The 21547-nt window shown below is 44.3% G+C and overlaps 1 protein-coding gene across 9 annotated transcripts in view; it reads left to right on the top strand.

Moving 5' to 3' along the window:
* The window catches only part of LOC118502984 (collagen alpha chain CG42342), an 89644-nt gene extending 74646 nt beyond the window's left edge, over positions 1 to 14998 (top strand). For 5 of the 9 annotated variants that reach the window (XM_036035769.1, XM_036035774.1, XM_036035772.1 and 2 more), the window contains 6 exons: positions 1257 to 1604; positions 1678 to 1884; positions 1966 to 2028; positions 12371 to 12451; positions 13534 to 13734; positions 13805 to 14998. In XM_036035769.1, coding sequence (XP_035891662.1) covers positions 1257 to 1604; positions 1678 to 1884; positions 1966 to 2028; positions 12371 to 12451; positions 13534 to 13734; positions 13805 to 13963 — 1059 coding nt within the window. In that variant the 3' untranslated portion in view covers positions 13964 to 14998. Of the gene's footprint in view, positions 1 to 1256; positions 1605 to 1677; positions 1885 to 1965; positions 2029 to 2296; positions 6887 to 12370; positions 12452 to 13533; positions 13735 to 13804 lie in introns of those variants that run through there. The other 4 variants (XM_036035770.1, XM_036035777.1, XM_036035775.1 and 1 more) reach the window with 3 other exon arrangements.
* The last annotated feature ends 6549 nt before the right edge of the window (positions 14999 to 21547 follow it).

Genomic DNA, 21547 nt, shown 5'->3' on the forward strand with positions numbered 1-21547 from the left:
ACGACTGTTGGAGATAAATGTTGATGGTAGCAATTTCAGCGTCAGCCCCCAAACAAGAACAAACAGCGCTTGGGTGCACCGGACCGGGGTGAAATGTCTTCGTAGAACGTTCAATCCGGCTGCAGCGAGCAAAAGACATGGTTCGATTAACGGTTTGACAGGGACGTCCGCAGACGACATGACGCGGGACCTCGACACGCAGAGCAGAGCAATCATTCCATGGCAGCTTATACGCTTGCGGATACATACAATTTTGTCCGCACCATGTCAGCGCCATTCGCTGTTGTCGCGCATGTTGTTGGGAAGTTATTTTCGCCCCGAATCCGCAATCCGCGTTCGGGCGCGTGTTCAGTTTGTCAGTCGTGGTCCGATTTTGGGAACAGAGTCGGTCTCGATGTTGCGTAGAATGTGGGGATTAATCTCCGGAAACTACCCATTGTTGCGTTGTCTTCTCTTCACTTTGAGTATTAATTTTTTTGGTCAAGGTTTGAGATAATTCCGAGTTGCAGAAGAGTTTGGTCAGACTCCCAAAATGTTTACTTAAAACATGCAGATTCCAAAATAAAATGCTCCTCCCATTAGCGCGACAACGACTCAGTAGCAAATGTACCAGAGACGCTCTTAAAACCTTCCCCGGGACGATGACGCACTCCATTCCGTTGCCTCGTAAAAACACAACTGTAGATTAAAACACGCGTATAAATCCTTTCGCACACGCATCCTTTCCTGCGCCTTCCGTTTTCCAACCAACTCCCCTGATTCGCGGACAAGCGATTAAATTAATCTTTCACTTCCTTCCCCGCTTTATTTATGGTTATTAGTGTTTACCTTAATGCGTAGTACTAAAAGCCTTTTAGTAGAGTGGTGCCATCTGATGTGGTTACGGGTAGGATCTCGTCCCGCCTGTCACGTTGTTTTGCTGTTTTGCGTGTAACTGTTGCGTGTATTGTAGTTGATTCGTGTATGTAGTTTTTCTTGCGAATGTGGTGACAGGTCGCGTAGGTTGCCATTTTCGCTTTTGGTGTGGTTATGGTTTTAAATGTTTTTTACCCCATCCCCCTAGCTGCGTTGGCAACGATACGACGCCAACGGTAGTAGTAGCGTTTAGCTTTAACGATTCATAATGAGCCATCTCCCACTCGGTAACGGTGCGACGGGTTTGTTTCACAGTATCCATTCACCTTTAGTAATTGTCCCTCTCCCTGCAATTCTTTCTCCTCTGGAACAATCACTTACCGCGCTCGGTCTTACTGAAGGGCCCTGGAAAGGATGACGATTACGATGAAGCGACAATGACACAGTACCGTGGCCCGGTTGGACCTCCGGGCCCGCCTGGACCACCCGGCCGTGACGGAACGCCCGGCTCGAAGGGTGAAGCGGGTGAGGTCGGTGCACCGGGTTCGCTCGGACCGCGCGGACTGGACGGAATGCCTGGCGAGCCGGGCATTGAGGGACCACCGGGACTGCCGGGCTATCAGGGACCTCCCGGTGAGAAAGGCGATCCAGGCGATATTGGACCACCTGGCCTTATGGGTCCGCCTGGATTGCCGGGCCCACCCGGCTACCCCGGAGTGAAGGGTGATAAGGGCGATCGAGGTGATTCCGTAAGTATCGAACCAGAAAGTAAGCGCCCCGCCAACACAAAAGGAGATTGTAATGAAGTTCGGTGTTTCCCAGAAGTTCCGGAAAATGAGACGGCGGCAGGATCACGAGGGAATGGCTGACGAACCGCACCGCGAGGTAGTTTATGGACCGCCGGGACCTCCAGGACCTCCGGGACCTCTCGGCCATCCGGGACCGCCGGGACCGCGCGGTTACGATGGCAAGAAGGGCGATCGAGGAGAGAAGGGACAGAAGGGCGAATATGGACCGATGGGTTTACCGGTATGCCGACAATCACCTCTTATCCCATCATTCGTTATATTACTTTACTAAAGCTTCTGCAATATCTGTTATCTCCAAAAGGGTCCAATGGGAATGCGAGGAGATTCCGGTCCTGTGGGTCCAGTCGGAAAACCAGGACATCCGGTAAGTGTACTAAAACTCGACAGCTTCTCAATAGTTCCCAACTAACAAAATTCATTGCTACTCACTTGTAAATGCTTTTTTTATTTGAAAAACAGGTGTGAGTTAGTGAATAATAATCGTTGATTTCTGTTCACTTATTTTTACTTAAAAAAAACTATATCCTTCTGTGTCCACTACTAATAAGCTTCTGTCACTATATCATCCATTCGATAAAATCTTCATATTCCTGTGTTTTTTTTTTTCTTCGCTTCTCTATCTCTTCCCGCAGGTCTGGGAGTATTAATAAGGCTTTCTAATACGCTGACTTACCCACACAAAAAACGGAACTTTCGGTTTAACATGTTACATTTGAAGGCTTGGTTTTACAACGCATAACAAATTGGTTCTAGGTGTTAATCATGCCTCCCCCTTCACAAGGTATCTTCAGACAAAGATAATGATGATTGGGTTCAGCTACTTTAACTAAACTTTCCGAGTTACTTCATAAGTATCCGTCTAACGAACGTTGGATGTCTAGGCTCGTACAGTCTTCAGCATTCGAAAAGCAATGGATAAGGATGCTGATGAGAAGGTCCGGTCAGGTATTTGTTTTTATATTCTTGTGCATCTTCAAGCTCCAAAGTTAAAACCACAAAGCAAAGTCAACACGCAACAGTTTCACAATGTATCGCGGCGCGGCTGTTAAATGGTCTAGATAACAAAAACGAAGGAAACATTGTAGTATTTTTTATAAATGTTTACATACCAACTACAGTGTAAGGCGGAGCGCCCCAGATTGATGTGAACTATTGGGGCTAAAGAGGAAGTCCACCAACAACAGACGGAAGCATTCGGTCATAGTTTAAGTTGCTGCATTACCTTAACCTTAAGCTCCTACGATCGTTACTGCTCCCAAAAAAGTGTTCGCCGATGTTTGTTGGTAGTGTATGCTGCATTTAACTTCTACGTTGGCTTCTTCTCTACTCGTGTGTGAATAAGCTAGTGCATTCTCCTTCCGTTTAGCTCGTACTACTCCAGCATTGTGTCCCGAAGTCATGTTTTGCTCCTAGAACTGTCAGTTAAATGTCAAAATTGCCTTTCAAAGTATTCTACACGCGCCACACAAACGAAGGTAGAATCTCATCCTGGAAGAAGCTTAATCCGGCCCCGAACACTCTTTAGGCGCGCCCTACATACACACAGCTACACGTAACACACACACACATGAGCGAAACAGAACTTAACCCATACATATCTTCCATTCCAAGTTTAACGAAAAAGAGAAAAAAAACGGAAACGAAAAACCGAAAAACAATTTAACACTATACGATATACATAGCCACTAGTCTGTCTTTTTACTCTCACACTTACCTTTACTAATGTTTCTAAAATCCCTACGAAATGCAACAGAACTAGCATAATTCGGTCGCGAACAGTTGAACAGGAGACGAGCGCGCGGCTCCATCAAAATCCCACACACTTGCGTGCGCACGATTCCATCCAGACATTAAGAAATACCTCCTCCAAACGCATAATCCACCACCCAGGAACGTCCCAACTCGTCGTTGGTGTCTTAGTCTATCATCCCCTGCTTTACCATTGCATGTGCTCCTTGGAAGGATTGCTGTTGCAACAAAGGACGTTGTTAAATATTACACTTCACAGAGAGAGAGAACACACGTACAGAAGATCCACAATGACAATGTGAGCCCCTCTCGGAAGTTAATGAGTGTTTATGGATTTAAGTTTCATCGCTAGGATGTTCGCAAAGTTCGGAGCGGCCGAGTCTGCATGTGAAATGGTAGAAACCCAGTAGATAGGATCAAATTGTAGAACCAGACCGGGCATGGGGCATCCATCAAAGCGAAGGAATTTTGGGCAGCTTGAAGACACAAACCAAGCTAGGCAAACCTTCTCCAGCACAATCCAAAAGTCTCCCGTATGACATCCGAGTGACGTTACCAATGACGTGTACAGCCAAACGTGTAACGTCACTGTAACTAACCATCACGTGACCTTCTTTCTTTGGCTCCATTTTTTTTTTCTTTGCTAGCTCAACTGTTGGCATTATGTCAATCAATCTGTGCCGAAAGCTGCTAACAAAGTGACATCCCAAGCAGGCCGAGATTCCGGGAGGCGCTTAAAGCTCTCCTATTTGAAGGCTGTCAAAAATCGGACAGCATCGAATGGTCGTGGGTCATGCGCTTCGCTTTAACCTGGGAATGATGAGGGATGAACCAGCTCTTCGCACTCGCTCGTAGCATGCGAAGAAGGCACGGTTGATGTGTTACAGCAGTCATCAACGAACCGACACGATTTCGTTATCGATTGGCATTTGATTTTCATCTGCCCCGGCTCATGATCATTTGCTACACCTGTGCGCCACGGTGTGTGGGTCTTCTCCATGCCGTTCAGGCAGATGTGGTAGTGGGGAAGTGTTATTATCACTGCCAGTAGTGCTCACCCATCGTCGAGTTGGTGGCAAGATTTGCTAAAGTTCGAGACGAATCCGTTGAAGGGTCGGACATCCTCAAAATCACTTTCTCTCGATGGGATGAAGGCTCCCGGGAAGATGCTGTGCCCAGTGTATCTGCTGCTGCAGATCCGATCTCCAAACTCCGTGTGTTTCCCGTGTGGTGTCCGATGTCTGCACCAAGCCATCTGATTAAAGTTTAAAGGGTTTCTTCTAGTCTCTTTCTCCACTGTGCTATGGCTACTACCGCTTTTTGTCCCTCCGGTGACCGGAAGACGGTTTCTTCTCTCGGGAACGGCACACCGATGCAGTCAACCTAAAGTTTCTTATTGGAAAATCGCCTCCCATACGTTCGATGTGTGCGAGCGTGTGTGTGTGTGTGTATCCTTAACGACAAACAAAAACATCCACCAGAAGCGGCCACCATCATCGCTTTTCAGGATCCGGACCACCGGAACGCCAAAGCTTTCTCGGCCAGATTTCATTGAATTTTCCACTACCCTCGCCACACGTTTTCCAGTTCGATTTCCGCTCGCTTTCGGAAAATGATGCAAACACACACACACTCACACACACAGACCGTGTTTCGGATTTGCGATCGGATCTCATAGAGCCAGCGAACTGAATTTGATGTTTTGAACTTCGCCGACCCCGGTTCCTTGCGAGTAGCGCGCGAGACCGAACCAGCTGGCAGCAAGATGAGAAGCTGTACGTGAATGAGTCTTTCGGAAGCGGAAGCATCTTGTTGAAAACTAATAAATATTTGAAGCAACGTTTTGCCAGCTCCCGTTCCCCGGGGACGAGCCGTGATGCAGTCCGGATCGGTAGTTCTGAAGTTTTGCTTCAGCACCAAAAACGAGCGAAGGTTTAATATTTAACGAATGATGCCACTGCCACCGAATCGACGTCCAGCGCCCGCCAACGGACGGACGGAGTGCGCTTAGTGCTATGATGTGGAAAATTTCTAATGACATGCCAGTACTCTACATAATCTGAATCATGTATTTCTTATTTCGTTTGTCCGTACGCAATAAGCAAAAAAAATGCTCAGCTCAGTATTTATGATGGAGTACCGGCGAAAAATGGTTTGGCAAATATTCGCCTGTTATCGAACACAATTTTCAGCAGACCGCAGTACAAGCGTGCCGATATCCGATGGTAAAGTGTGTAGTAATACTACCGTGACCGAATTTTCTCCTCCACATATTCTTACAAACCTCATCGCATCCGTTAAATGGAGCATGGAGTTTCCCTTCTTTTTTTCGTTGTTATCGCTCCCATGAAAAACCGGTTCCGAAACGGCAATACGGCGTACGGCTGGAAAATGTCAGATTCGAATCGCGATCGGACAAGGTGATACACCCGTTGCGCACTCACCGCGTTTCGGTTGAAATGTTGGCAAACATATGTTGGTAATAATTGGCTTCGATCCCGGTCAGTCGTAAATAATTGGTTATCCCGACCACTCCGGGGATAGGCGAAGGTTCATTCTAAACGGCAGGCTCGAGGGTTGGAGGACTCATATTTATGGTGGGAAAGAGCAACCTGGCGTTAAGCTGAGCGTAAACCGAGCCTCAGCGGATCGGTTCGTGCAGATTGTGCTGGAGAGTTTGCCGCATTGGTCACGGAGCACGCGTGAGCAATAGAATGGGGAATAAAAATCACAGCCCTTAAAAACCAATCGACTCCTGACAGCTGTTTCGTGTCTGCCAGCACCGTGTCTATCAGCGCTGGGCCGGCGTGTAAAGGTACGTCATTGTGGAATTGTATAAAATAGTAATTAAGCTACGGAATCGGATGCATTGGGACGGATCTCCGGTAAGCCGATAAGATCGATGAACCGACGACGAAGAAGAAAAAGTGCACAAATTTTCCGACCACTGTGCTGAAAACTCCAACCATCCATTGGCAGGTGTTTTGTGCGCGTGTGTGTTTATAAAAGGGCGGTAAAATCAGTTTCACACAATTCACACTCCCAAAAACCCGAAACACAAAAACACAGAAATGGAAATAATTTTTATAGTACACAAATCCCATTTGTAAATAGCTGAGAGTAACGAAACGAAAATGAGGCACTAATGAGAGAGAAAGTAAAAGAGGGTAAAACAAACTGAAAGAGAAAAATAAGAACCCACAAAATGAAATTACTTTAGCGAGAAAGGAAAAACAAAGCGAAAGAAAAGAAATGAAAAAAACAAAAACCAGTCCAAAACCGATGCCAAAACGAGTTAAGTAAAAGAGAGAGAGAGAGGGAAAGAGAAACAAACAAACACCCAAGTAAAATAAGGAGCAAGATTTAAGGAAACACACAAATGCAACAACCGAATGAGGTTATACATTAAGTGAATTAACAAAACAATAAATAAACAGTGGATAACAGGAGTTGGAAGGAAGAGAAAAACTGTACACAACCACGGTGCATGTTCTTTTGGTTTTATTGCGCAAAACGAATGAAACTGCATGCCGTTTATGATGGTTTTTCCGAGAAAATGTTGCTTGTAGCCATGAATTTTCCTACATCAAACTCATTCAACAGTAATCCATTCCAAATCTCGTTTGCTTCTGGGAAATTTTCATCATTATATTATTACCTTTAAACTCGACCATGACGCCATGTATTCGTACTAGTGATGGGAATAATCTCTCGCAGTAATGGGAATTAAAGCAGAATGAATCAGAATTAGATTAATGAATTAAATCTGTTACTCGGCTTTTGAGCGTTAAATGTAGCTGGATGATTTAACTCTCCTTGCCGACTTATCATTCACTCACCGTCACCCTCATCAGAGCCTCTTCGCATAAGGAATCTACCCCTTACAAACCACGGCTGCTTTGATTCAAAACATAAGAGAGAATTATGAGCTATCAATTCTAGCGGTGATTTTGAATCAAGCAGGCGTATTTTTATGGGGAAATGGAAATCATTTTGAAGTTGAGGACGTGAGTTTTATGTCACTCACTACTTTTTAACTCACTCACATCGTTTAAGTCACTCATTTAACTTACTCATCTCGATCGTTTTAACTCACTCGTGAATTGAGAATCACATTACACTATTTCTATCGCAAACATAACTTTTATTTACTGAAAGCATCTTGTCATCGTGATATTATTCATTAATGCGATAATGAAGTGAGTGAGTAGTTATTCGACAAGGAGAGTTAAATCATGAGTGAGTCGAAGTAACTCTTCGTGATAATTTTAATCATCTAATTCATTGCTAAGATTTCACTGATTCACTCACTTCAACTCAGTTTGCTCATCTCTAATTCGTACAGCTGGTTTCTGTATCGCAACCAAATTCGCATTCACTTTTCCAAGAATAAAACAGACACATGAACGCTTCATTCTTTTGCGTATCTACTGTTACATTTTGCCCGGAACGATTCAACACTATTCTACTTCGCAATTAAATTCTAAACCAGACATTACATAGCACAACATGCTTCATGATGTGATGTGCGAACCTGTCAATAGGTACGCCAGTTCCTCTCACTTCCACCCCATGTTCTGCATCATCCATCCATCTGCCATTCTCTAATTACACACACACTCACATCTCGTACAAAACCTCCCATCATGCATAATGCATAATAGAAACCATTTCCAATGGAATATAAATATTTAACAATAAGCATCCACCTGCACCTATCAGTGATTGGTCTAAACGGCAACGCAATTTTGCCGTTGGAAACTGTTTCTCTCACCAGGTACAAAACAAGTGCATCGTCCTACATCGGTCTGCCAACGCAAAACCATTCCTTCAACCAGAATTAAACTGATGTCTCATCTCTGGGAAATGAAGATCCTGAGCACTGGAAAACTCCCACAAAACCTGTAAATGTAACGAAAATCGTCTTCAAGAGAATCCTTCTTTTCCTTTTTTTTCTTTTGCCAACTCATGAACGCCTCTCGGTGTGACGCAGAGGACAGAAGTTCTTCTCACTCCAATCATCTCCAGTTTGTAAGAGATCAATTGAAAATCAAATTAAATTTTCCTCGCCGCCTTCAACAGAGTCAACAGATGCTCCAGAAAACCGACCATCAAACACACACATCCTAGAGGCTAACCACAATAGCCCTTCGATTGCGTTCTCGATTCGGAAAATCCTGTGGTCCCCTCTACCACTCTCGCACCACGATGAGCTTAAGTGTTCCGCTTAGCGCGGAGTCTCCCTTTTACCGACTTTTCACTTAAAACACACTGCTGAGGAGTAAAGTGGAAAATGCTAAAGGCAAATGACTGACGGCGGCAGGTCTTGACAGTAAACTGCGTTCGGTTTTATGTCACGGAAGTCTGTCTGCTGATTCCAGTTGCGTCAATATTTCGCTTCGCGTGCATTCGATTTCGTTTTTCCTAGGAATGCAGTGTGCAAAGAGGTTGATTTTCTGAATCCACCATGAACATCATCATGATCATCGACGATGTTTAGTCTTTTTTCGGTTGTAAAATTTAATCAAAAAGATACCATCATTCGAAGTACTGCTACCTAACATCAGATAAGCTTCTAGAGCTTCCACAGCAAGCCTAGCCAGTCGAGAGCGGAAGAAGATGTTTTGGAGTGATTGAAATTATTCCCTTAATCATCCCAACTTTCCTTTCACGTATCCTGATCCTGATTAACCGTTCTGAAATTACAAATCCTTGAACTCCCCTTTTTTCCTCTCGGGGAAAATCCCAATACTTCCAGGAAACGCTATTATCTTTCTGCCTTTCATGAACCTTGCCGAGCTCTCAGAACTTTAGCTTAAAAAAAACTTCCGATACAAAATAACATCTCATCGCATTTTATTAGAATACTGTAGCGAAAAAACCCCACCCGTACGGAAATCATTCACCTAAAAACCACAAACTGATCGGGTGCCAGACCGAAACTCGCGTTTTAAAAGCGTTTAAAGTTCACCGTGGCGCCGTGTGACTAACGCCCATTCGTGCATTTAAACGTGGTAGGGAAAATGCTACAATAAGCGTACAACAGTGTAATGCAAAAGGGGGGCTTTTTTCCCCTTTGCGATACATTACCTCCCCTCCGGTACGCGCAAAACGATTCCATTTGTACACCGCACCGAATAGGTGGTCGCTGGATGGTGGTCGTGAGATCGTCCGGAAAAGCGCGTTTAATTAGAATCGCACGCGGACCTGTAGCATCACTTCTTCCTTCGTGGCAGCGCATCGATGAGGCAGAACAGCTTTGCAGTTTGCAGGGCTCCATCGCTCCCCGGCGACTGCATTCGAAAGGCGTACGAGTTCATTCCACTAATTTTCCCCCTTGTTCCTGGACCTGTGTTCCCGACCAACCACCGAAAGCTGCTCGCTTTTTGCTAACTCATTTAATTGAAATTATATAATTAATGAAATGAAATGGAATTTTAAAGCACACACCCCATCCCTTCCTCCGATCGCTACCCCCGACTCTCTCCTGTACACAAATGTAGCCAACGCCAACTAAAAATGGCTTCTCCCACAAAACATACCCGAAAGCCCTTTACCTAGCGGTCCCCATTCACGTGGCACAAGCCCACCCGGCACATTCCGTTCGATTTTAGGCTTTTGGAAATGGTCCAGTTCAGTCGTTCGTGTTCGGTTTGGAAATTTTCCCCCCTCCGTCTCTTTTTCCTCACCTCCAACATTTCCGTTGGAAGCTCCTTCTCGCTTCAAAATCGAAAAAAAGAAGCGGAACGGAATTGGTCGGTGATTCGGGTTTTTGTTTAATCAACCGAAACGGAAGCGAACTGCTGGCGGACGAGAGAGAGAGAGAGAATTCGTTACCGGCACAACCAGCGAGGATATCAGGATATCCTTTCTTTGCAAAGTGTGAACTCTCTCTCTCTCTCGTCCTCTGGACTGCGGCCTGCGGCCACCCGAAGCCACCTGAAAAACGGTTGTAATTAAAAGCGTAAACTTCTGTTCTGTTCGTTGTTTGTACTCGACCGTCGGCCGTTGATTGAATGGATCTGCTTATATCTATTGGTTCGATTTTGCCCCACCTCGAGGGCATAGTTACGTTGAAAGGAGCGCTCCTGCTGCATGAAGAGTGCTGCATGAGGAATCTTCCCACTTTTGCTAGTGAATGGTGTAAAAGTTTGCGAAAGGAAAATTGATTTACTTAAATTACATCTATCATCGGCTTGCTGCACATGCTGGTGCTACTACCATCGAACGCTTCATCGTGTATAATTATAAGGAAATCATTTGACTTACGGACGGGACTGACTGGACAAGAATGGGTTCTGTGTAGAGCTGTGATCAATCGAATAGCGGTTAATGTGTGTTCCCAGGTATTGTTCGAAGGAATCTTTGTTAAAGCAATAATGATGAGTTTTCTAGAAATTCATTTAAAACTGACATTCAAAAATCATTCCAATGACTACTGACTACCTTTCAATCCAATCAAAATAAATCTGCAAGGATAACTCTTTAAAGCTTTGATACTTTAAAAGGGTTCTACAACTCTGCTGAAGGACCTGAAGTAGACCTCTACGACAACCTGTGTTTTTCTCTGGAAGTGAGACGATGTTGTCGAAGGTTTTGTAACTGGCCACCAGTTTGTACCTCACTCGTATCCCAACTCAGGGAGCGTAGTCTGAACAACTTTTCAACATCTACTCAAAGTTAACTTACATTGTTACAGTGTTTTGTCTGTATGTGAAACAGATGATGGAAAAAATAGCTGAGAGTTAGGTGGATCTCTAGGAAACAGGGTCGTTTGATGGAAAATTTTAAGTGTCAGTGTAGGTTTCTTAGTAATGTTTAGAATATTTGATATTTGAATTGTTTAATTTATCATGGATAGTATTGGTGGGCGGTCCTGGGGCCGAGGGGATAACGGCGCCAGTCTTCTTCACACGGCAGGACCGGGGTTCAATTCCTATCCGGGACCGCCTTCCCGTACGCAGAATTGACTTCTTTACTACGGGTAACATTAAGTCACAGAAAACCAGAAATGGCAGGCCGAGACCTCTCGAGGTTGTAGTGCCAAGGAAGAAGAAGGATAGTATTGGTACAAATCTTATAGCTCTAAACTCTATAAGCCTGAGAGATGATGTTTTACTGCTCGAAGCTGTTGTAAATGGTCGTCAGGATGTGCCTAACTATTGTCCAATTTTTCCTAGGATAAAACTCGTTGTCCGAACCAACCTTTAAATAGCAATCCGAACAATATTTAGCCTGTACGCAGAACAACCTCAAAAGGCTTGCCATTTCTAGCATCCTGAGACTTGATTTAACCTTTAACGTTGTCGGTCCTGCGTACCGGGAAGCGGTTTGGATGGGATATGATCTCCGGGGGTGCGAAGCCCACCCCAAACGTACGTAGAACATAGGAAAGAAAAATCGACAGAGATATCTGGGTGGGTTGCTAGAAAACAGGGTCTTGAGATGAGAATTTTTGTTTCTCAGTGTAAATATTTAATGCTTATCAGAACATTGAACTATTTGAGACTTTTAAATTTAGGATTCTTCAATTCTTGGATATTTGTATTATTCGATAATCTTGATAGAAATCTTATAAATCTAAAAACACACCAGAACCTACTGCACTACTGATCACAGTTATACAAGGTGCAGGACATTCCGGGATACTTCCATTTGTACAATGGACTCATAGCACGAAGGACTCTCCAGACAAAACTTACCAACATACTTGTAGACTACCATAACAGATACACAACGCAAGCTTCCCCAGCTTATGAGTGGTAGTGGTGGTGGTGGTGGTGGTGGTGAAGTAGAACACCCGCGCGCCGTGTGTGTGTGTGTGTGTGATAAGAAAACTCACTAACTTTACCGCATCCTACCAGGCGGTGTATAGAAAAATACTTTATTACCTTTTTTCTTCTTTTTTCTTCCATTTGCAACAACCTTTTTTCTTTCTTCGCTCCACCGAAATGCAGGGACCACCAGGACTGGACGGTATGAAGGGCGCCCAGGGAGAAACCGGCAACAAGGGCGAGCGGGGCGATCCGGGACTACCCGTAAATATGCTCAACTGTCTCAGTGACGTTTGCGAACGGATGGCACCCTCCACCGCAGACTTCCGGCACAATCTGCCATAAGGATCTGTTGATTTTGTCGTTGCATCTTGCTATCCCGAATGCATATTTTCGCTCTCCTCCTTTAACTCGCTGTGCATACAGGAGAAAGGCATACGCCTTCTTTTTCGGTCATACGTAGCTACATATCTCTTTCGGCATGATCCCATGAAGGCTCAAGAAAGTAATTTAATTCAAAACAAAACTCACCGTTCACCCATTCACTCGTCGGTGCCATCGAAAAACGCATAATTACACGTGCATCGTACGTAGCAAGTCATCCGGGCGAAATTTTCAAGTGAAATGGAAAATTGGCCAGCCATCCCGTGCCATCCCTCTCCCTCTCCCTCCCTCTCTCTCTCTCACTGTTGCATGTACCGGTGTGATGTAAAATTTGCTGCAAAAGTTTCACTGATAGCAATTCCTTACCGAACATCGAAACCCACCACCATCTTGTTACTCGTGTTCCTGGGGCGGTTACTGTTTTACGATCGTGCGTGCCTGCGCGTGTGTGGGTAGTTAAGGAGCGCTCTCATTATAAAAGTTTTGTAAATAAATGCGCATAAAACGAAGCAAACTGCTAAGCAAATAAAAAAAACACACGGAACCAAACAGAACACACGGCCATCCATCTTACAAACGCATTCGCATCCCACCAAACCAAACCCACCCAAAGATAAGTCGTAATGTCGTGTCTGTGTATATGTCTGGCTTGTCGGAATTTTATATCTGCTTGTGCTGAAGTTTTCCTCCCCGTTTTTATGACATACCAACCCACCTTTACATTTGGTAAGAATGTTTTATCTTTGCATCAACGATACGGCCTTGTACTTTAATTTCCCATCGCCATTTTGGACTTGAAGCTTTGAGACTGGATATTAAAGCGTACTTCCCTCAATCATCATCCGCAACTTGTTGCAGCATGACTGTTGGGTTTGTGGGTGTGATTTGTGCGAAAGTCGGTGGAAACGTCACGCGAACGCGCGCCCGGACACAGAACGGTGGTGACATGTTCTTTCCCCCAGGGTACGGACGGCATTCCGGGCCAGGAAGGCCCACGGGGCGAGAAGGGCGGGAAGGGAGATCCGGGTCCGATCGGCAAGCGGGGACGCAAGGGAGACCGGGGCGATAAGGGCGATCAGGGTGTGCCCGGGCTGGATGCACCGTGCCCATTAGGGATGGATGGTTTACCGCTGCCCGGATGCGGTTGGCGTGCACCGAAAGTGGTAAGAGAAGCCCGCTGACCGAACAATTTGCACCTTTGAGCGATGTGAAAAACAATGTCCATCTTTGTAGTACCAGGAACCGATCATTCCGTCACCACCGCACAAGGACTATCTGCCCGATGTGACGGGTACCGAGAACGAAAGTGAGTACGTCGAGGAGGAGGACGATGGTGCACCGGAAACCGAGGACTACGAGGAGGAGTACGTGGAGAATGAAAACGGAAACTGATTCAACCGGGTGTTGCCGGAGTGACACTTTTCCGACGGTGGTGTGTGAAAAGTGGAGCAAACTGGTTAAACGGACCACCGTAAGAGGTCACCCGTGGTCAAACGGTGACGTGGTGGAAATGTTTCATTTTCTTCAAACAAAACAATCGAAATTCTTCTCCTTTCTTTTTTTGTGTGGATAAGAAAGAGTTTCCCAGTGATGTGTTTTCACTTTACTGCTATTATTTGCCCAACGTTGATTAATTTATTTCCTATGCCTATGAGACCGTTTTGTGCCCGTGGGCCATTCTATTGGCCCAGAGCAACCCAACATTAACAGCAAATAAAAAACAAACTCCAATTCCGATGTGCAAAAGGCCAATGTATGTAAATCTGCACACACAAAAAACCCCCGGGGAAACGGCAAACGGAAGGAAGGACAAGGCAAGGAAAATAAACTTCCTCGCCTCGGGTTTCCTGGCCTTGCGCCCCCCTATCGTGCCAGCACGTCTCCACGCGAACACGACATGACACGGTGGTACGGCGGGTGCACGAAATGATAGATGTAAATTAATTTAAGCTACACAATCCGTATCAGATTTTTATTTTCGCTGCATAATTTATGTGAACACACACACTGACATTCATGAGTATGCCGGGCGCGTTCCGTGATTGCGCGCTCCCTTGCGCTCATCATTCATTATTGCGTGCGTACGTGCTACATTATTGCAGCCGAACCGTGCCAAACGGTTGACATTCGCCCATCAGTGATAAATAGTAAACGAGGTAGTTTAATCAGCTTTTCACTTTAACTACCGGAACGGGGTAATTGCCAGCATTGTGTGTTTTGCTGTGCCAGTACAACAGTTTGATTAAAGTTTAAGTCGGCAGTGAAATGCATAATCGGTATTCGATGCATTTATCGGTGGCGCTTTGAGGATTTGCAATTTCTGAAAGGTTTTTTTGAGTGTAAAAGATTTTTCTAACTGTATAATTTAGTTATAGACGCGATTAATGTAAAAATAAAACAAGTTATTATTAGATTATGTGTATATTAGATGCAGCCTCAATTCATGCTTGCAACGACAATACACCATCAAGGAAAGAAATCACTTAGATGTTTAGTTGGATTTTATACTACCTTCATGTTAAACGAATGTGCATAATGTAGGTCAATCATAACTAATTCATCTAAAAAATGCATTTTAAAGTGCACCATCAACTAAGTGAAATGTTTCACTGTGAAAGGCCATTCATTCGAAATAATTCAACAAGCATCAATTTTACGCCTGCAGCGTATGCAATGTAAAAACATTTGTCAAACACAAGCACTTAAACGACGGCACAGAAGGAGCGCGTCAAATTCAATTTTTAAATTCGTGCAATTATAGAAAAAGATATCCTCATCGTATAAAAAAAAAAAAACAAATATTTAAATACATTTTATTCGTTTATTTTGTGCATTGTAAAGCTTTTCAAAACGTACAATGAAACAGTATTTCGATGAACCCATCGCATGTCGCTCTACGTCCATGCGGATTGCATACATTTCAGGGGTAATAAAACATCGCACCGAGTTTTTCGTTCAACCGGCGCGGAATTTAAATATTTTTAAATTTAATACGTTTTGATGAAAAATGCGTTGCGTATTAATTGTTGGCAAAAAGATCGAGTAACACACAACGAAGAAATAACAAAAAAATGGAAAATGATCATCCTCATACCTGGGTTTCATCCAATCTAATAATTCTACGTTTCGTATGACTGGAATCAGTCAGAGAAAGGAAATACAGTATTGTTATAATCTGCGTTTAAAGTCTAAATGTTAATCTACTACAACTACATTTTAACGAAAACCCCTTTTTATTATTCCTACTAAACCGTTCAAAGCAAAAAGGAAATTACTTGAACCACGTTTCAGTAAATTCTCCTCACAATCTGCTGTCCCTCTTCCACCATACATAACAAATGAACTGTTCTGTTTTTAAATCGCTAGTAGTACCACTCACTTGTGGCACCGGCAATCGATTGCCCACTCCAAAAACACTACGTTACACTGCTTGTCCCGTACAATTATGACCAGCGTTACAGCGTTCGCGTTTTCGGCGTGTTGCGGTTCATCCTGTTGCTCACACAAATCGTCCACGGCAAAAGGCCGTATGCAGGAGGCAAGCGGTCTCCACCAAATGCTTCTTATAATTATGGTCCTTCGCTGCACTCGGCGGAAACTCTGGCGACTGGGGCATAATTGCTGACTGGGGCGAATGCTCAGAAGCTGCTGCACGACTCATCAGCCGAAGCTGAGCAGGTTCGCGCTCTCGTCAGCACAGATAAAAAAAAACCCCAAGCGAAAGTAAAACAACGGAGAACGCGAACGAGTCGCGAAGCAGGAATGTCGTTTCGAAACCTGCCAATTATGCCAGGACGCCTGTGCCAATGATGAAACGAAGCGAACCAATTTCCGGTCAACAGTTCCACCACGCCGACTCTTGCTCTTCTTGATCCAGCGCGCACATTTGACGAACCACGCCAAATTTCCATCCTTACCAGAGCGAAGACATTCTGCAACGAAAACAGGCTCCCGAGAGCCCCATCGACATGCTCTTGTCGATTTATTACAAACGATTCTGCTTTTTTTTTGCGCCACCACTCAGAACTGGAAAATGTGCTGCGCGACACAACGACGACAACCGGGACAACCGGGTTCAGGGCAAGAGTGCAAAGAGATGCAAATTGAAATGATTGCACCGGCTATTTCCGGCACCGGTTTATCGTGCGAGTAATGAGCATCTATGTTCTTAGAAGCCAAGCTAACGAACTTCACGCTTTCGCGACCGGTAAGATGCACCATGTAATAGGCGTGTATCAATTACAGCCGAAATTGTTTTTCAAAAATCCTACAAAAAAGCGATGTCCCGGCACAATGGCACTGAGCAATAATGAGTAGCACCAACAGCAGCAACGAAACGGATGCACATTTGCACGATGAATGAGTTTGACACAATACGTCGAGGAGAGAGTTTGGAAGACACGTGGAAGACATTTCCGGTGCGTGATGTCATCTCGGAAACGGTTAGTTTCGTGCAAGTTCCCCTATAGTGCTTCAAGTAACAGTACAGGTGGAGCTGTCTTTTTTTCGGTGACTGTTGGTTATTTTACAACGGTTGAGCATCTGATACAATATGCCGTTGTTTCAACATAAATTACATTCTAAAAACCGGTGCTTAAGCGAACAATTGGATAGATAAATTCAGGACAAACAGCCAAATTTTCTTGAAAGCACGTCTCGAACTAATCAACGTACTGGATGTCTAGTTGAACTAACATTCAAACACAAACTAATCCACTAATAGCTATGCCAATCAACAAATCGTATGGTAGCCAGATTAAACACTTTATTTACAATCTCCACTCACATCCCCAAAACAAACAGTGAAGCTGTAAATTCGCTGTAACACCAGCAAGCCATGGATCTCGTATTCAGATCGCAGGTATAGACGGGATGAAAATATGCATCATTGCCCCATGCGTTCGTCCTAATAAACACTAATCCAGCAATTCCGGATATCGAAGGATGTACTGACTAGAAGGTGTTCACGTGTAGCTAGCAGTGATGGGTTTCCAATTTTACAGAACAATACCAGGAAAGGAACGGAATGAACCTAGTAGCGTCTTTGTACTTACTTAAACAGGAACTATATTTTTTGACCATAGAAACGTCTACCATGCAATAGTTATCAGTATCTTCTTCTTCCTTGGCACTAAAACCTCGAGAGGTCTCGGCCTGCCATTTCTGGTTTTCTGAGACTTGATTTTACCCATAGCAAGTAGCGTACGGGGAAGTGGTTTTGATGGAATTTGAACCCCGGTCCTGCCTTGTGAAGACCGGCACCGAACCGCTCCAATCAGTATACTCTAAGTACACCAAGTTTTAAAATCCAAGTTATCAATATACTCTTCTCAAATGTTCCCCGAATGATGGAAAGCTTAAAGTATCACAAATGCTTTAAAAAGGATATAAATTATATTTGAAAAATATTAACAATCGTTAACAAGTAACGCAAGTGGTTGCTTTCAGTGTCGCGATCTAGTGTGGACTTGGAGATCAAAATGTAGGTGCAAAAAACCTACTCTGTGATTCTTTTTGAACCTAGTAGGTTCGGCACCGAGCTTCCCAACGCTAGAAGCTACTAATTTATCATGAAGATTCAGCGGGATCAAACCAAACGAATTAACTATAGAGACTTAAACTTAATTAATAACAAGGCTCTTTTTAAATAAAATTTTAATAATTTTGCGCAGAGATTGTAAGATGGCAATAACAGTAATAATTTTTTTTCCTGATGATAAAGTGATAAAGAGTTGTGAAAATATATAAAAAATATTTAAATTTTACAAGTCTGATAAATGCCCTTTAAAGGCTTTAACTAGTCCAAAGAATCGATGTGGTAATGCTGCCCCAAGGCACATCATATCATATCGTTCTGAAATAATGGAAGAAGCGAATGAGACCTCTGAGATCCAAAGCCTCTATAAATGAGCGACTAATAAAAATTAGACATTTCCATTTAAATTCGACGAAAAAGGAGGTAGGCAAACGTCTTCTTTTTTTCACCAAGTTCAAGTGGTAAAAAAGGTAAGATAAAAAGGTAAGATAAAATTATAAATATCAATTTTAAATGAAATTGGCCATGTGAACCTAAGTTTTTCAATGAGATTCTACGTGGTATTATTTGAAAAAAAACAGCAAAATTTATAGTTAATACATTATTTATTACACTTACACAATTTATAACACAATCGAACGATTTGAATTTTAAAATAAGTCCTGCAAACGTTTTTGAATTTAATTTCACCGAAATATATCCCCTTTCGTATAATCGATACGAATGATGGACCTTAGAAAACAGGACGCACCGTTGCTATCAGATGCATTTAATGCAAAACCTTATTATCGATCGCTTGAAATTGTGTGTTTTCAACCCCTCCCACTCCCCTTATATATTCCAACTTCGATTGCCAATTGTGTTTCGCAAATCGTCCCGGTATAGAAAGCCTCGTTAAATAAACATATTTCCGGACAAACGCACCGTAACCGACTCTCAACACTGATTGACATCCTGCCAGCTGCAACACGGCTGCAACAGGATCAAACATGCAACCCGAAAAATCCCAACTCCAACAATGGCATCCCGGGTAAAAATATTGTCAATTAAAAACCGGCACCATCCTGGCGATTCCTTTGACCGAAACCGAAGCACCACCATTGTTCCCACCGATATTTGACTTTCAAATGTCATCCGCCATCGCATTAATCCATCACCGTTGATCCGTCCCCTCGCGGATGGCCACCGATCACCGTCGGGGCTGTCAAATGCGTTCAAGAATTTGTTTGTTTCGTCCGAAAATTGTCGTCCGTGATGAGGCGGGTTTTGATGCCGAAAACACATTCCAACCAAACCGATCAGGAGGTCCACTCGATTCCCGCCTTTGGAAGAGGGAGAGCGAAACGATCGATAAACGCAACGCTGCTGATCCTTGTGTCCTTGCTGTGTCGGGTCCGTGGATCGATGTCCGATCGGGTGAAGATCGCCACGGAGCAGGAATAATGCAAACCCCCTCCCCCCTGCTTCCCTTTTCCTTTACCTGTCAGCCTGTCTTGATGAATGTGCATCCGGATGGACAATGTATCGTTTAGCTTTGAATTTGCCATTTTTCCCCCTTTTCGACTGCTTGTGGAACTCCCGAATAGAGGATCCTTGAATTATTGTTGGGGGCCACTGCGAAAAACAGAACGCATCAAACGGGCCCCAACGGAAAAAAAACATTCAATTGCCAATTCCGTTTTCGCTTTCCAAACGGTCAACGCTTTTCGGGGTGTTTTAATCAAGCCACCGGTCCCTTCGGGGCAGATTCCGGCAGAGGCTCGGAACCGCCGGTTACAACCACCAGCGGTTTTACCACTGCAAAATTATACCTTCCGAATGCAACCGTCCCGGCGTCGTCGTCCCACTTGCACCGCCACTTGGGCAGCATGGGATGGCTGCGTGCTGTGGGGAAGCGTACGTCGAAGTAAGCGAAACAGCAAAATCAAAGAAAATAAATAATGAAACTTTTGCCCCGTTAAGATACCGGGTGGATGATAAACGGGTTAAGCGAAGGGAAAACGGCTCACGAGACGTCTGCATCTTGGCAAGCGAACTCCAGAAAGGAACTTCACATCCCGCCGTGTGGGTTGCTGTTGCATCAGTCAATGAAGGGCATTTGGTGATTCTACAGCAGCTGCTCCTTAGTCACTCGACGGCGTAGAAGAGGTTTCCAGGATCGGACGGGTTTTTTTCCCCTTTCCCGACACAAATTCCTGAAGGGTTTTTTTTTTCGTACAGTTGGAACCTCGAATCTCCAGCTCGGCTCCACGTGTTTAATTTTGGTTCACTCGTCCCAGCCGAGGGTTGTATCGTTGGCGTAAAACAAGTACAACTCGGTTCCGTTTTCGAGCCCGCGAGCACAATATATTAATCGACCGAGCGACTGAACGTTTCCCCCCGTTTTTCGGATTGGGCGTTTTGGAACTCCTCACATCTGATGGCGCAGACCCCTTACAGCAGCGTGCCAGATGTTTCCATTTCCTATCGCTATCAAGGATGCAGAAGTCCTGGATTGACTTCCCTTTTGGGTTGGAGACTTGGGAAAACGGGAGACCGGAATGCATTCCAATGATACATCCAACGGCAGTTCCCTATTCTCATACAACCACTCACATCCGCTTTAGAGGAAAAGTTTTCCAATTTTTTGTTGTGTTTACAGTGCTACGGAAGGTGTGTTATTCACTCTGGCGGTGCCTTACGAGGTGTGCATTTCGAGGATGCGTCGATGAAGTTTATTTTTCTGTTGGTGAAATAATAGAGCCCTACTCGATAAAAAAGGCAGCCACAACTAACACTTGAACTTGCATTCCTTTAGGGGTGAGATCTATCATCATTTTAGAGCCGCCCTACTGGAGCAGTTGGTCAATTCTATTTTTTGATGTATGTGTAAAGTTTCTCCTCACGTTGCCAAGTACACTGAGGGCAATAAGCATAAAACCATAACGGTTTTTGGCGATATTTTAACTTAACGTATTCTTTCATTTTCAGTTTGAAATATTAAAAGAACATAATTAAAACATTTAAGAATTAGAAAAGGGGCTCCCGATAGTAGCACGGCAGGACCGGGATTCAAATCCCATCTGGGTCGTTCCCCCATAGTGAGGACTGACCACCTATCTTCTTCTTCTTCTTCTTCTGTGGCACTACAACCTCGAGAGGTCTCGGCCTGCCATTTCTGGCTTTCTGTGACTTAATTTTACCCGTAGAAAAGTAGTCAGCCTTTCGTACGGGGAGGCGGTCTGGATGGGATTTGAACCCCGGCCATGCCGTGTGAAGACCGGCGCCGCTGTCGCCTCGGCCACCGGACCGCCCCACTGACCACCTATACGGTATCAATAAGTATAGTGAGCCAGAAGTGGCAGCCATGACCTAAGAGATAGCTAAGCCAATAAAAAGGTACCACTGGCATGAATCTGAACGAGACCGTAGTCGGAGGGTGTCTCAATATTAAAAATAAT

The sequence above is a fragment of the Anopheles stephensi genome, chromosome 2 (assembly GCF_013141755.1).
Source record: "Anopheles stephensi strain Indian chromosome 2, UCI_ANSTEP_V1.0, whole genome shotgun sequence".
Lineage (NCBI taxonomy): Eukaryota > Metazoa > Arthropoda > Insecta > Diptera > Culicidae > Anopheles > Anopheles stephensi.